The sequence below is a fragment of the Schistocerca serialis genome, chromosome 2 (assembly GCF_023864345.2).
Source record: "Schistocerca serialis cubense isolate TAMUIC-IGC-003099 chromosome 2, iqSchSeri2.2, whole genome shotgun sequence".
NCBI lineage: Eukaryota > Metazoa > Arthropoda > Insecta > Orthoptera > Acrididae > Schistocerca > Schistocerca serialis.
In genome coordinates, this window is record NC_064639.1 from 340,301,533 (window position 1) to 340,314,205 (window position 12,673).

The 12,673-nt window shown below is 47.2% G+C and overlaps 1 protein-coding gene across 1 annotated transcript in view; it reads right to left on the minus strand.

The window, feature by feature from the left end:
• Nucleotides 1-12,673, minus strand: part of LOC126455964 (protein gooseberry-like) — a 257,113-nt gene that overhangs the window by 37,008 nt on the left and 207,432 nt on the right. The window contains exon 6 of the mRNA XM_050091721.1: nt 8,129-8,477. Coding sequence (XP_049947678.1) covers nt 8,129-8,477 — 349 coding nt within the window. The remainder of the gene's footprint in view (nt 1-8,128; nt 8,478-12,673) is intronic.

The following is a 12,673-nucleotide window of genomic DNA, read 5'->3' on the forward strand; positions in this document are numbered from 1 at the left end:
TCGGCTAGTAATAGCGAATACACTGTTCAAAATGTATATGAGGAGAAGGTACACTTGGAAAAGGCCCAGGGGCAAGAGAAAATTCCAGCTTCCGTGCGTCATGGTCAGACAGAGATTCCGAGATCATATACTAGACTGTAAAGCATAAATAAAAAAAAAAGAAATGTGCGTCGGAAGGACTGATTCAGCATACAGTCAAAACATATTTGGTGAAATTAAAAGTAAAGGCGCCGACATTAAGCCTGTAAGAGGAATTACACTGTTGCACGCAGTGGATGAGTGGAAAGAGTACAATGAAGGCTTCTACGAGGTGGGGAACCTGTCTGATGAAGTGATAGAAGAACAAATGGGTATCGATATGGGAGAGATACACTATGTGATCAAAAATTACCGGACACTCCCAGAATCATACGTTTTTCATATTACGTGCATTGTGCTGCCACCTACTGTCAGGTACTCCATATCAGCGACCTCAGTAGTCACTAGACATCGTGAGAAAGCAGAATGGGGCGCTCCGCGGAACTAACGGACTTCGACCGTGGTCAAGTGATTGGGTGTCACTTGTGTCAACACTCCTAAATATCCCTAGGTACACTCTTTTTGATGTGATAGTGAAGTCGAAACGTTGAGGGCAAATTATGGATTGGGTGGCACAGGAGAGAAATTCATGGTGGGCTGCACCATATGAGTCAAAAGTCTGAAGACTGAGAAAAAAGAAGCCATACTTACAATAATTTTCATACTTACAGAAGTATGATCAGAAGTAAAGCTTTGAGGGGGGGTTGTGACAGTGCACGATACATCAGTCGGTAAGGCCCGCAAAACGCTAGGTATCCGTTTCGAAACCAGGTCCAGCAACCTGTTGCAACCTCCTACGGAGATTCAAAATTCTATTAAACGAGCCATTAGACAACGCTTCACTGTTCGTCATGAAGCTTCAGTCCTCCACTTCTCTAAACATCATAGTTTTAATTTTCCAGAAAGTTCAACTGGAATCCTGATTGACACACACGCTTTCCTGGTGTCAGCTCGGCATTGCCCTTTTAATTGGAAGTAAAATCACCTACTACAAGTAGGGCAAGCAGGAGAATGATCTTGATTCGAAACTGAAGCTTATGAAAGCACACCTCACAACGGGAATAATTTTCGTCAGATATGTACGTACACCAACACAGATCGCGTCCGTCGGGAAGTTTATGCGTTCATTGTGAGCGTGAGATGGCGGGTGAACAATTCGTTCGGCGATCAGCTCCACGCCGGTTGCAATAGCGGAGAGCGCGTGAACACGGCCAGATGCTCATTCAGCAGTCCGCTGGAGCAGGTCGCACTGGAGTACAAAGGCGGACGTGACACGACGATAATTTAAAGGCGTGTTGTGTATTCTCTGCAGTGCTGTAAGATATGCGTTGTCACGTGTTTTGTGTAGCGTCTGAATGTTTGTTTTTATAAAGCCCCTCATGGACACGTTACAGTCAGAAAAGATATACTGAGAGCCCAGCAGAGCCTCTGTGTTACGATAACACGATGCCTTACGCCTCACAGTTACTGGAGGCCGTGCCAAGACTGCATGCTATTTTTATGCTCATGTAAAGTAGTTTGCATGTGGTATTTCTCTCGCCGTTTTAGTTTTCAACAAATTCTACGGCCTTCATATCAACTCCGATACAGAGTGTTTCTCGATTTCGTATCAGATATCATACGTAATTTTGCTTTTGGGGAGAAGGTTGCTTTAATCAGGGCTTCCTTACAGTCAGACACTAATGCTTTCTCGATATACATAAACTCACTGGACAAAATAGTCAGGAACAATAGAGAACACACTGGACGCTTTGCAGCGCCGTAGTTGTTGTACAACTGTTAAAAGCTGCCAACACGAATAATTTAGTAGTATATGTCCTCGGTGTAGCAAAATATTTAACGTAAAATATTTACAGATACACCAATGTTCTTCGGCAGACACCTGCGGTCGTATCTAACAGTTGTAGGTAGTGATATCAGAACAGAGTAGCCTCGCGGGAGACTTCCTCGTCCGAGTCGGAAATAGGCGGCGGAAAAAAAGTAAATAGAGTTCTGGGTGTAAGTAAGTAGGGTAAGGATTGAAAATGAGAATGGAAGAACATAGTGTTTTCCCTTTAATTAAAAGTGTAACTCATCAACTCAGTGAGTTTTTACACAAAATGACACGAGGCCGGTTTTTGGACCAACAAAGAAAATAAGTCAAGCCTTCAGATCTACACTCCTGGAAATGGAAAAAAGAACACATTGACACCGGTGTGTCAGACCCACCATACTTGCTCCGGACACTGCGAGAGGGCTGTACAAGCAATGATCACACGCACGGCACAGCGGACACACCAGGAACCACGGTGTTGGCCGTCGAATGGCGCTAGATGCGCAGCATTTGTGCACCGCCGCCATCAGTGTCAGCCAGTTTGCCGTGGCATACGGAGCTCCATCGCAGTCTTTAACACTGGTAGCATGCCGCGACAGCGTGGACGTGCAGTTGACGGACTTTGAGCGAGGGCGTATAGTGGGCATGCGGGAGGCCGGGTGGACGTACCGCGGAATTGCTCAGCACGTGGGGCGTGAGGTCTCCACAGTACACCGATGTTGTCGCCAGTGGTCGGCGGAAGGTGCACGTGCCCGTCGACCTGGGACCGGACCGCAGCGACGACGGATGCACGCCAAGACCGTAGGATCCTACGCAGTGCCGTAGGGAACCGCACCGCCACTTCCCAGCAAATTAGGGACACTGTTGCTCCTGGGGTATCGGCGAGGACCATTCGCAACCGTCTCCATGAAGCTGGGCTACGGTCCCGCACACCGTTAGGCCGTCTTCCGCTCACGCCCCAACATCGTGCAGCCCGCCTCCAGTGGTGTCGCGACAGGCGTGAATGGAGGGACGAATGGAGACGTGTCGTCTTCAGCGATGAGAGTCGCTTCTGCCTTGGTGCCAATGATGGTCGTATGCGTGTTTGGCGCCGTGCAGGTGAGCGCCACAATCAGGACTGCATACGACCGAGGCACACAGGGCCAACACCCGGCATCATGGTGTGGGGAGCGACCTCCTACACTGGCCGTACACCACTGGTGATCGTCGAGGGCACACTGAATAGTGCACGGTACATCCAAACCGTCATCGAACCCATCGTTCTACCATTCCTAGACCGGCAAGGGAACTTGCTGTTCCAACAGGACAATGCACGTCCGCATGTATCCCGTGCCACCCAACGTGCTCTAGAAGGTGTAAGTCAACTACCCTGACCAGCAAGATCTCCGGATCTGTCCCCCATTGAGCATGTTTGGGACTGGATGAAGCGTCGTCTCACGCGGTCTGCACGTCCAGCACGAACGCTGGTCCAACTGAGGCGCCAGGTGGAAATGGCATGGCAAGCCGTTCCACAGGACTACATCCAGCATCTCTACGATCGTCTCCGTGGGAGAATAGCAGCCTACATTGCTGCGAAAGGTGGATATACACTGTACTAGTGCCGACATTGTGCATGCTCTGTTGCCTGTGTCTATGTGCCTGTGGTTCTGTCAGTGTGATCATGTGATGTATCTGACCCCAGGAATGTGTCAATAAAGTTTCCCCTTCCTGGGACAATGAATTCACGGTGTTCTTATTTCAATTTCCAGGAGTGTATAATGGATAGAAAAGAATAGAAGCCCTTCTCCGTGGGCATGCAGGGTACTTACTTGCATCAAGGTCTATACTGGAACTATAGAGAGAAGCGTGAATATAGAGGTCTGAAGGAAAGCCTTTGTCGACTAGGGGAGGAAGATTCAAATGGCTCTGAGCACTAGGGACTTAACATCTGAGGTCATCAGTCCCCTAGAACTTAGAACTACGTAAACCTAACTAACCTAAGGACATCACACACATCCATGCCCGAGGCAGGATTCAAACCTGCGACCGTAGCAGTCGCTCGGTTCCGGACTGAAGCGCCTAGAACCACTCGTCCACAGCGGCCGGCTGGGGGAAGGAAGAGAAATCAGTTGTTGAATAACACGCTCTTTAGTCAGCAGATACGGTGTGAGATTTACCGAAACCAAAATTTTGTCTACTATGATGAATTACTCTCAAGGGCTATAAGAGAAGCGAGCGAAATACATAAGAATAGCGACAGTTTTAACACAAAATAAGAAGCCATAGATAGTAGCTCCATAGACTCAACAGATAATCTTTGGCAGATGACAGCTCGATAGTTAAGTTTCATCTTTGATAAGTATTACCTCTGCCATTTTCCTGGTATTTATGTCTCTCTCTGACGTCCGACCCATCAGTCGGCAACACTCAAAGGAATCAGGAGCACCTCTGACGGACGACAATCATACAGTGTGGAAACTTCACCAGCAATTACGACAACCAGTCGTGAAAGCGTTCACTGTGTGAAGTATACAACTTAGTTGGACGCCATTCACCAAGTAGCTCAGCCGTCAAGTCCCGCAGAATAGCCGTGTTTCCAAGGTTTCAGCCTACTTCTTCTAGGTTCAGTATTGATATTTTTCGTGTATTTTGCGATCAATGTAGTTCGCTTAAAGGAAGGTGCCCTCATAAAATCTTTATAATGCTATCATTTCAGATACGAATTTTTAGTCTTTTTTTCAGTTATTTATTTGTTCTTCTGTAGCTCTACAGGGAAAAAGAATTCATGCGTAACTATGGAAATGGAAATGAGCGTTTGGCGTCAATGGCAGGGAGGCCTCCGACTGGGCAGGTCCGGCCCCCTTGGTGCAGGTCTTATTGCATTCGACGCCACATTGGGCGACCTGCGCGCCGGATGGGGATGAAATGATGATGAAGACAACACAACACCCAGTCCCTGAGCGGAGAAAATCCCCGACACAGCCGGGAATCGAACCCGGGCCCTTAGGGTGGCAGTCCGTCACGCTGACCATTTTTGTGTGTGTGTGTGTGTGTGTGTGTGTGTGTGTGTGTGTGTGTGTGTGTTTGGTCGTTGCGGACGTCACATGACATCCGGTCAAGTTCGTTTTGTTGATCCTTCCAATTAGTTTTTATTACAGAGGCCAACCACCTCTCCGGCCGAACACGCTGAACTACCGTACCGGCGCCCATTCAACTATCGGGGCACGACATCACTAACTATGAGAGCCGTTCAATAAGTAATGCAATACATTTTTTCTTGCCGAATTTCGGTTGAAAAAATTCGGAATTTACTGTGGGAGATCATGGAATATTCTTGCACCATCTCCTATATTTACACGAACTTCTGATAGGTGGCGGCGCTATCCGTAGCCTTAACAATAGCGTCTGAACGGAGAAACGTTCCAAGCAGAGCTTTCATTGAAGTCCTGTTGGCGGAAAACCAGAGCATCGCAGGTAACCGTAGGTGCTCAGAACGTCTACGGGGACCTGGAAGTGAACAAAAGCACGGCGAGTCGTTGGGAGAGGCAATTGTCGTCGTCGCAAAATGGTCGCACATAACTGTCCGATCTCCTGCGTGCCGGACGGCCGCATACAGCTGTGATTCCTGCAGTGTTGGGGCGGGCAGGCACTCTCATTGGAGGTTACTGAAGGATCACAATCGAACACCTCGCTGCCAGCCATGTTCTCTGTTGACAGTGCTGCCAGACACGTCCACAAAGTGGTGTGTGCCCGCTGGGTTCCTCGCAGCCTAACACCAGACCATAAAAGCAATACAGGACGTTCTGTGCAGAATTGCTTGCGCGTTAAGATTATAGCGAAAATTTTTTGTCGAACAATGGCGATGCAAGAGTTCATCACTTCGAACTGGAAAGAAAACGGCATTCCTCGGAGTTGTACCACACCACTTCTCGTCCGAAGAAAAAGTTCAAAGCCGCACCCTCAGCCGATAAAGTCATGGCGACGGTCTTCTGGGACTCTGAAGGGGATATTCTGTTTGATGTCCTCCCTCATGGTGCAACGATCAACTCTGAAATGTGTTGTGCTACACTGAGGAAACTGAAGAAACGACTTGAGCGTGTTCGGCGCCACAAAATTGCAAACCAGCTTCTTATCCATGACAACGGAAGGCCTCAAGCAAGTCTACGCATTCGAGAGGAGCTCACAAAATTTCATTGGGCTGTTCTTCCCTACCCACCCCAAACCAGTATCTCACACCTTCCAATTTCCGTCTGTTTGGTCTAAAGCAGGATGCACTCCGCGAGAAGCAATATGTGGATAATGGGGAGGTTATTGATGCAGCGAGATGTTGGCTCCGACTGCGACAAGTTGAGTAGTATCATGCGTGCATAGAGGCCTTCTCAGTAAGGTGACGCGAGGCCGTCACATTGAACGGAGGTTATGTTGGAAAACAGGGTTTTGTAACCAACAGAATGGGGAATAATATCGTGTATTGGAATCCTGAATAAAACCAACCTGTTTTCAGAAAAGAAAATGTGTTGCATTCCTTATTGGAAGCCAATCATACTGATTAGCGTGAAAAATGCAATGTAACTTTTTCGACGTCTTTCACCATTATACAGGGTGGCGCAGGTAAACGGGAAATTTCGAAATAACATCATTTCCATGAATAAATTCGTAAAACTGGTAATTTATTAACGAAAGTGAATGTATTCAGTAAGCCCTTATTCAGTATGTCTTTACAATCAAAATGTCCAAAAGTGTCTCTTTACTTTTTAAAGATGACATCGGAAAGATGTGCTCCCATTCAGCGTTCACACTCTAACAGCCTGTTATGAAAACTCTGGAATGCGCGGTGTAGCAAATCTTGGGGAATGGCAGTGATTTCGTTTTCAATGTTCTCCTTCAGTTCATGGATTGTTGCAGGACGTGTACGGTACACCTTGCCTTTAAGATATCCCCACAGGAAGAAGTCGCACAGACTAAGATCAGGGGATCTCGCAGGCCATGCAATGTCACCGTTACGTGAAATAATGCGTCTTCCAAACAATTGACGAACTGCTGCCATCGATTGTCGAGCAGTGTGTGACGTGGCTCCGTCCTGCTGAAACCACATGTTTTCGACCTTAAGATTAAGCTCGTACAGTCTCGGTGAAAAGAATGTTTGAAGCATTTCAACATATCGAGCGGATGTTACTGTCACTTCACTACCATCAAATGGCTCTGAGCACTATGGGACTTAACTGCTGTGGTCATCAGTCCCCCAGACTTAGAACTACTTAAACCTAACTAACCTAAGGACATCACACACATCCATGCCCGAGGCAGGATTCGAACCTGCGACCGTAGCGGTCGTGCAGTTCCAGACTGTAGCGCCTTTAACCGCTCGGCCACTCCGGCCGGCTCACTACCATCCTCACGTTCAAAAATATAAGGGCCGATAACACCATGACATGATACAGCACACCATACTGTGACCTTGGCGCTATGTAGTGGTCGCTAGTGAAACTCACAAGGATTGTCCTGTGCCCAATAACGAAAATTCTGTTTGTTCACGAATCCGTTCAGGTGGAAATGGGCTTCGTCTGATATCCATAAGTTACCAAGGAAATTCGCGTCCTCGTTGATTTTAGCCAATATCTGGCTACTAAGCTCCATACGTGACGCTGGGTCTCGTTCATGTAAGTGTTGCACAATCTTCAACTTATAAGGATGGAAGTCTAATTCGTGCAGTATTCTTTGTAAGCTTCGTCGCTTAATCCCTAGCGAAGATGCATGCTGTCGAACGGAGCGGCGAGGACTTCTCTCGCTTGCAGCTCTAGCAGCTGCAATGTTCTCTGGGGTACGTACCGTTGGAATGCCACCTGGAGGTTTCTTTTTCAAGGCAGATCCTGTTTCTTCAAAATTACGCACCCACGTTGTAATCGCATGCGCAGATGGGACACGGCCATGACGTCCAAGCTGATAATGCTGTCGAAAAGTTCTCTGCGCGGCAGTCGCACTATCACCATTTTTGTAAAACGCTCTCACAGCTACTGCACGTTCCGCACCAGTCCAGTTCTCCATGATCACTAAATGGCAATGCGTTCACATCAATTGTGCAAAGTTTCGAACATCTGCCGGCGCTACAATGCTGCCAACTGTAACGTTCAAAATTTCCCGTTCCCCTGCGCCACTCTGTATGTGTGTCGTTAGATTTTCTATTCACGCAGGAAAGTCAGTCTGTATTATAAAAAATGATTTAGCAATAGCGCAGCCGTAAGGAGAGGCGTGGTTTACCTGTAGTTGTCGGGCCAGCAGGCGGCAGCGGCGGCGGCGGCGGCCGACACCTCCTGCTTGGTCTGGACGGGCTGCGGGTGCTGGGGGTGCGGCCGCGTCCAGGGCGACGCCTGGCAGTGCTGCGCCGCGGCGCCGCTCCCGGCGCCGGGGTAGCCGCCGAACTGCGCCACCGCGGCGCCGCCGCCCGCCGCCTGCGCCATGCCGCCCACGCCGACGCCGCCGCCCACGCCGCCCCCGGCCACGGCCGCCGCCGCAGCCGCCTCGGCCGCTGCTGCTGCGCCGTAGCCGGCGGCTGCTGCCGCGTTGTACGCCGTGGGGTAGCCCGACTGCGCCCACGAGCTAGCGTGGCCTGCACCGCCAACACAATAGCCCCATGTTATATTCTTCATTTATTTCTGGCTTTCAAACATAAGCCATTCCGGCATCTGTTGCATGAAAATAAAAAACAATCTGTTACGCAAATGAGACTGCAACAAACAAACAAACACAACACACTCATACACACAGAAACCAATGCTTACCATTTTTTAATGAAAACTGTATCACCATTTGACTGTATATTTTTTTTTTTATTTCCACTATTGTGATAAAACGTATGGGTATATCACTTATGGTTAAAATGTCCGTGTTTATACACCTTTTTTATATTCATATTATAATGTGCTTCAGACTTGCATGCACATCTGAAGCACATTGTAACGTGAAGACACAGACACTCTACAAATACAGACATTGTAACCATCATAACCATGCCTCGAAGGAATCACGAAATCTGCGAGCGTAAGGTTTGTGCCCTCCGTGTCATAGAGAAGTTTCATGCACTCAGAAACTGATACTAGTCCTGACCACTGTATTTATTAATTTTATGCTGCCTTACACAATTAGCCGGCCGGTGTGAGCGACCGGTTCTAGGCGCTACAGTCTGGAACCGCGCGACCGCTACGGTCGCAGGTTCGAATCCTACCTCGGGCATGGATGTGTGTGTGATGTCCTTAGCTTAGTTAGGTTTAACTAGTTCTGAGTTCTAGCGGATTGATGACCTCAGTAGTTAAGTCCCATAGTGCTCAGTGCCACTTCATTACACAATCGGCCTTACGTCATTCCCAAAGGCTCAAAATATCTCTGGCACATTCTTAGGTCAAACGAAAATTTATGAAACTTCGATACAAAGTATCTGGTGTATATTATTTGATGACCTTTGAGTCTGCATCTTGTTTCGTTTTACCTAAGAATGTGTTATAGATATTTTGAGCATCTGGGAATGGTGTAAGGCTGAAACGCGTAAGGCAGTATAAAATCAATAAATAAGTGGTCAAGAGTGAGTGAGTTAAAAATGCCGCAACATCTAACAAAGCATTTATGCAATTTACTGCTGATATGGAAGTTAGGGTCGGCCCCGGAGGCGTGGACGGGTAGCCCCTGTGTTTAAAGGGACCCCTCACAATAAGTGGAACATTCTCGATCGAGTCACGGTCTGACCTAAACAGCTGGCGCCAAACCGGATCAACGAAATGCGAATCAGTTTCGTAAAAGGAATCACATAATGTGATCACGTTCGCCTCCGTAGCCGACTGCATTGCGGAGGAACCGGATTCGGTTCCTGATACTGTCAGGGATTTTTCTTTGTTGGGAGGACTGATACGAGGTGCTCTCAGCCTCGTGACGCCATCTGAGGAGCTGCTCGACAGATCAGTAGCAGTCCATGGTCAAGAAACCCGACAACGACCGGGAAATTGGAGTGCTGACCACGTCGCATCCAGTGACGCCATTGACACAGGTCGATCGGACCCGATTGTTCGTCTGTGATCAATAGGGTCAGAATGGAGAACTTTACCTTTACCTTTAAAATCCGATTACATGCAGGAAACGTGACTGCATGGGGCTTCGTAAAAATGTTACAGTTCGTATATGTATATGTAAAAAAGATGTCTAGTAAAAAATACGACAACAAATTGTACACAGAGATTATATTCAACGCTGTATCTCTTGATATACACTGTTACGTCCTGTGCTGTTGTAATGTTAACGAAGATACTTCATTATGAGACGCCTGGCTTTTTTATATGTAGATATGAATTGTAATGAATTTATGGACAGAAAACTAACGTAACTGTCACTAAACGAAGATTTAAAATTGACCCGGCCGCTGGTGGCTGAGCGGTTCTGGATGCTTCAGTCCAGAACTGCGTGACTGCTACGGTCCCAGGTTCGAATCCTGCCTCGGGCATGGAGGTGTGTGATGTCCTTAGGATAGTTAGGTTCAAGTAGTTCTAAGTTCTAGGGGACTGATGACCTCAGATGTTAAGTACCATAGTGCTCAGAGCCATTTGAACCATTTAAAATTGAATTAAAAACAGACTTGACCCCCAATAAAACATTATTTCGCAAATATAACTGGTTTCGATTAAAATATGACTACCTTCGGACCATATACAAAATGACGGCGGGCTGTGGCGGTGCTCTCAGAAGGTATCGTGAATCCACGAACGTCGAGCAGCAGTTGACATTCGTGGATCCACGATATCTGCTCTGTTCACCATCAGAGCCTGCCGTCATGGCATGCATGTCTGAAGATAGTCTGTTTTGGGCGAAACCGGTTACCATTGACAATAAATATTTTATTGCGGTCAAGGCTGTTTTTAATTCAATATTAAAATATTTTACCGAGATCGGTGATACTCTAAGCGAGAAGAGTTCTCAGAAATTACTAAGGGAATGGTAAAATCTAAACTACGTAGCTGGATCAGGAAGACTAGAAAAAAAATAAAAAACATAAAAAAATAAAAATAAAAAAATAAACATGGCAATCTTACGATGCCGAAGGTCTGTAATTCTGTGCTTGAACAGGATGTGGAGTGAACTAAAGGTTGGTTTAATGAATGGCTATCGGAACTTCAAGAAATATTTGAACACGATAGGAACAGAGGAAGAACTCTCTATGTGCGGACTATGTTGTACAGGGGGTGAAACTGCGCTACTTAAATTTTTCAATTCCAAGCACTGGATATCACAAGACACAAAACATTTGGGTCACTAAATCCTGAAGAAACTGTCGCTAACGGAGACCTACTACTACTCTTTAAGGGCACTGGCTGAATTTACTAGAGTCACAGGGAGAGATACCGCACATAGTTAGTGGCGGTGTGGGTAGCAGGGAGCCAAATCCACTGTTTTTTTGTCTCCATGGTTGTATCAAATCAAATCACTCAATGAGAATGTGAAAGTCAGAAGAGGACAAAACAGACAATGATTGTATTGTATCAATGCTGCTAAAGTGATGGTGCGTCCAAATATATCCTGTCGTATATTAACAAAAGCTAATTAGTCTGTGAACTTAGTGTCAACTGGTTGAAATGCTAAATGCTCAACGATTTTGAGGGGCGTTATGGACATCTCGTGTGGATCTTCTTCGGAAGTTTCAAGAACCGTCTTTCAGGACAGAAACTATGAACGTTCTTCAACCCATACATCTCTACCTCTTAGAGAGTGCGCAGATAAAATTAGACGAACAACAGTTCACACAGACCAGTAGATCGTTTTTTTTTTTTTTTTTTAAATAGGAGAACGACTTCCGTATTTCGTGGCTGTGTAAATTCATTCGATGTTCTGATGTTTCGTATCTTACAGTGCAACTGCCAGCTCTTTTTTTTTTTAGAGTTTTTGCTGTTTCAATTGTGTAGGTCACTGTCGTACGGGCGCGTAACAAAACTCTGCTATGTGAATTCGGCAGTCTACCTTACTTCTTACATTAGCATCAAGTAAGGCGCTGCGCGATGGTGACAGCCAACTGTTAACACAATCTCCATTATACAAGGATAGATTCACTACCCTAGGACGTAGCTGAGGGACAGGTGTTATCCACTAATACTCCAAATTAGTATGTGGGATCCTCGCTTACTTCCTTCATCACGTGGGCATCACTAGTTTACATCGATACCCTGCCTTAATGAAAGCAGAACAAGTGGATGCTCATCCGGGTCCGCGTCAGTGTCTCGTCCAATTAGGCGGCAGTTGTTGGCGCTGATTTATGGTGTGCAGTTGGCGTCCCCGCGTGTGATGCATGCCGTTGCTGAAACAGTCGCTCGCCCTGGCCTGCGACACAGAGGGAGATCTCGCGCCACGCCCGCCGCCAGCGACGCGACGCCCTGCTGCGACCGTAAACGGCTGACGCTAAGGGTCCATTGAGCGGCGCGCCGGGGCCCCGTGATGTACACCGCAAGGCCGGCTTGTCGCCAGCTGTGAGCCGCGGGTTGCCGTCCATCAGGCGCCGGCGCGGCTACCGTGCGCCGACGCGCCCACACAGGTCGCGATACACCGCTTTCTCCGTGCCAAGAGTCAGCTCTGCGCTCTCCAGTAGCCAAAGCAAGCGGACAGTCACACACGCAATATCTCAACTGTGATACGTTCTTCCACACATATTGATGGTACGAAGGGGATTAGCGAATATAAAATATAGCGTGATATTTGAAAATGGCGTACAGCTCCGTAACGTACAGTCACAATAAAGGTAATTATGCAACAACATTTGCTTGATATTTTGCTTCT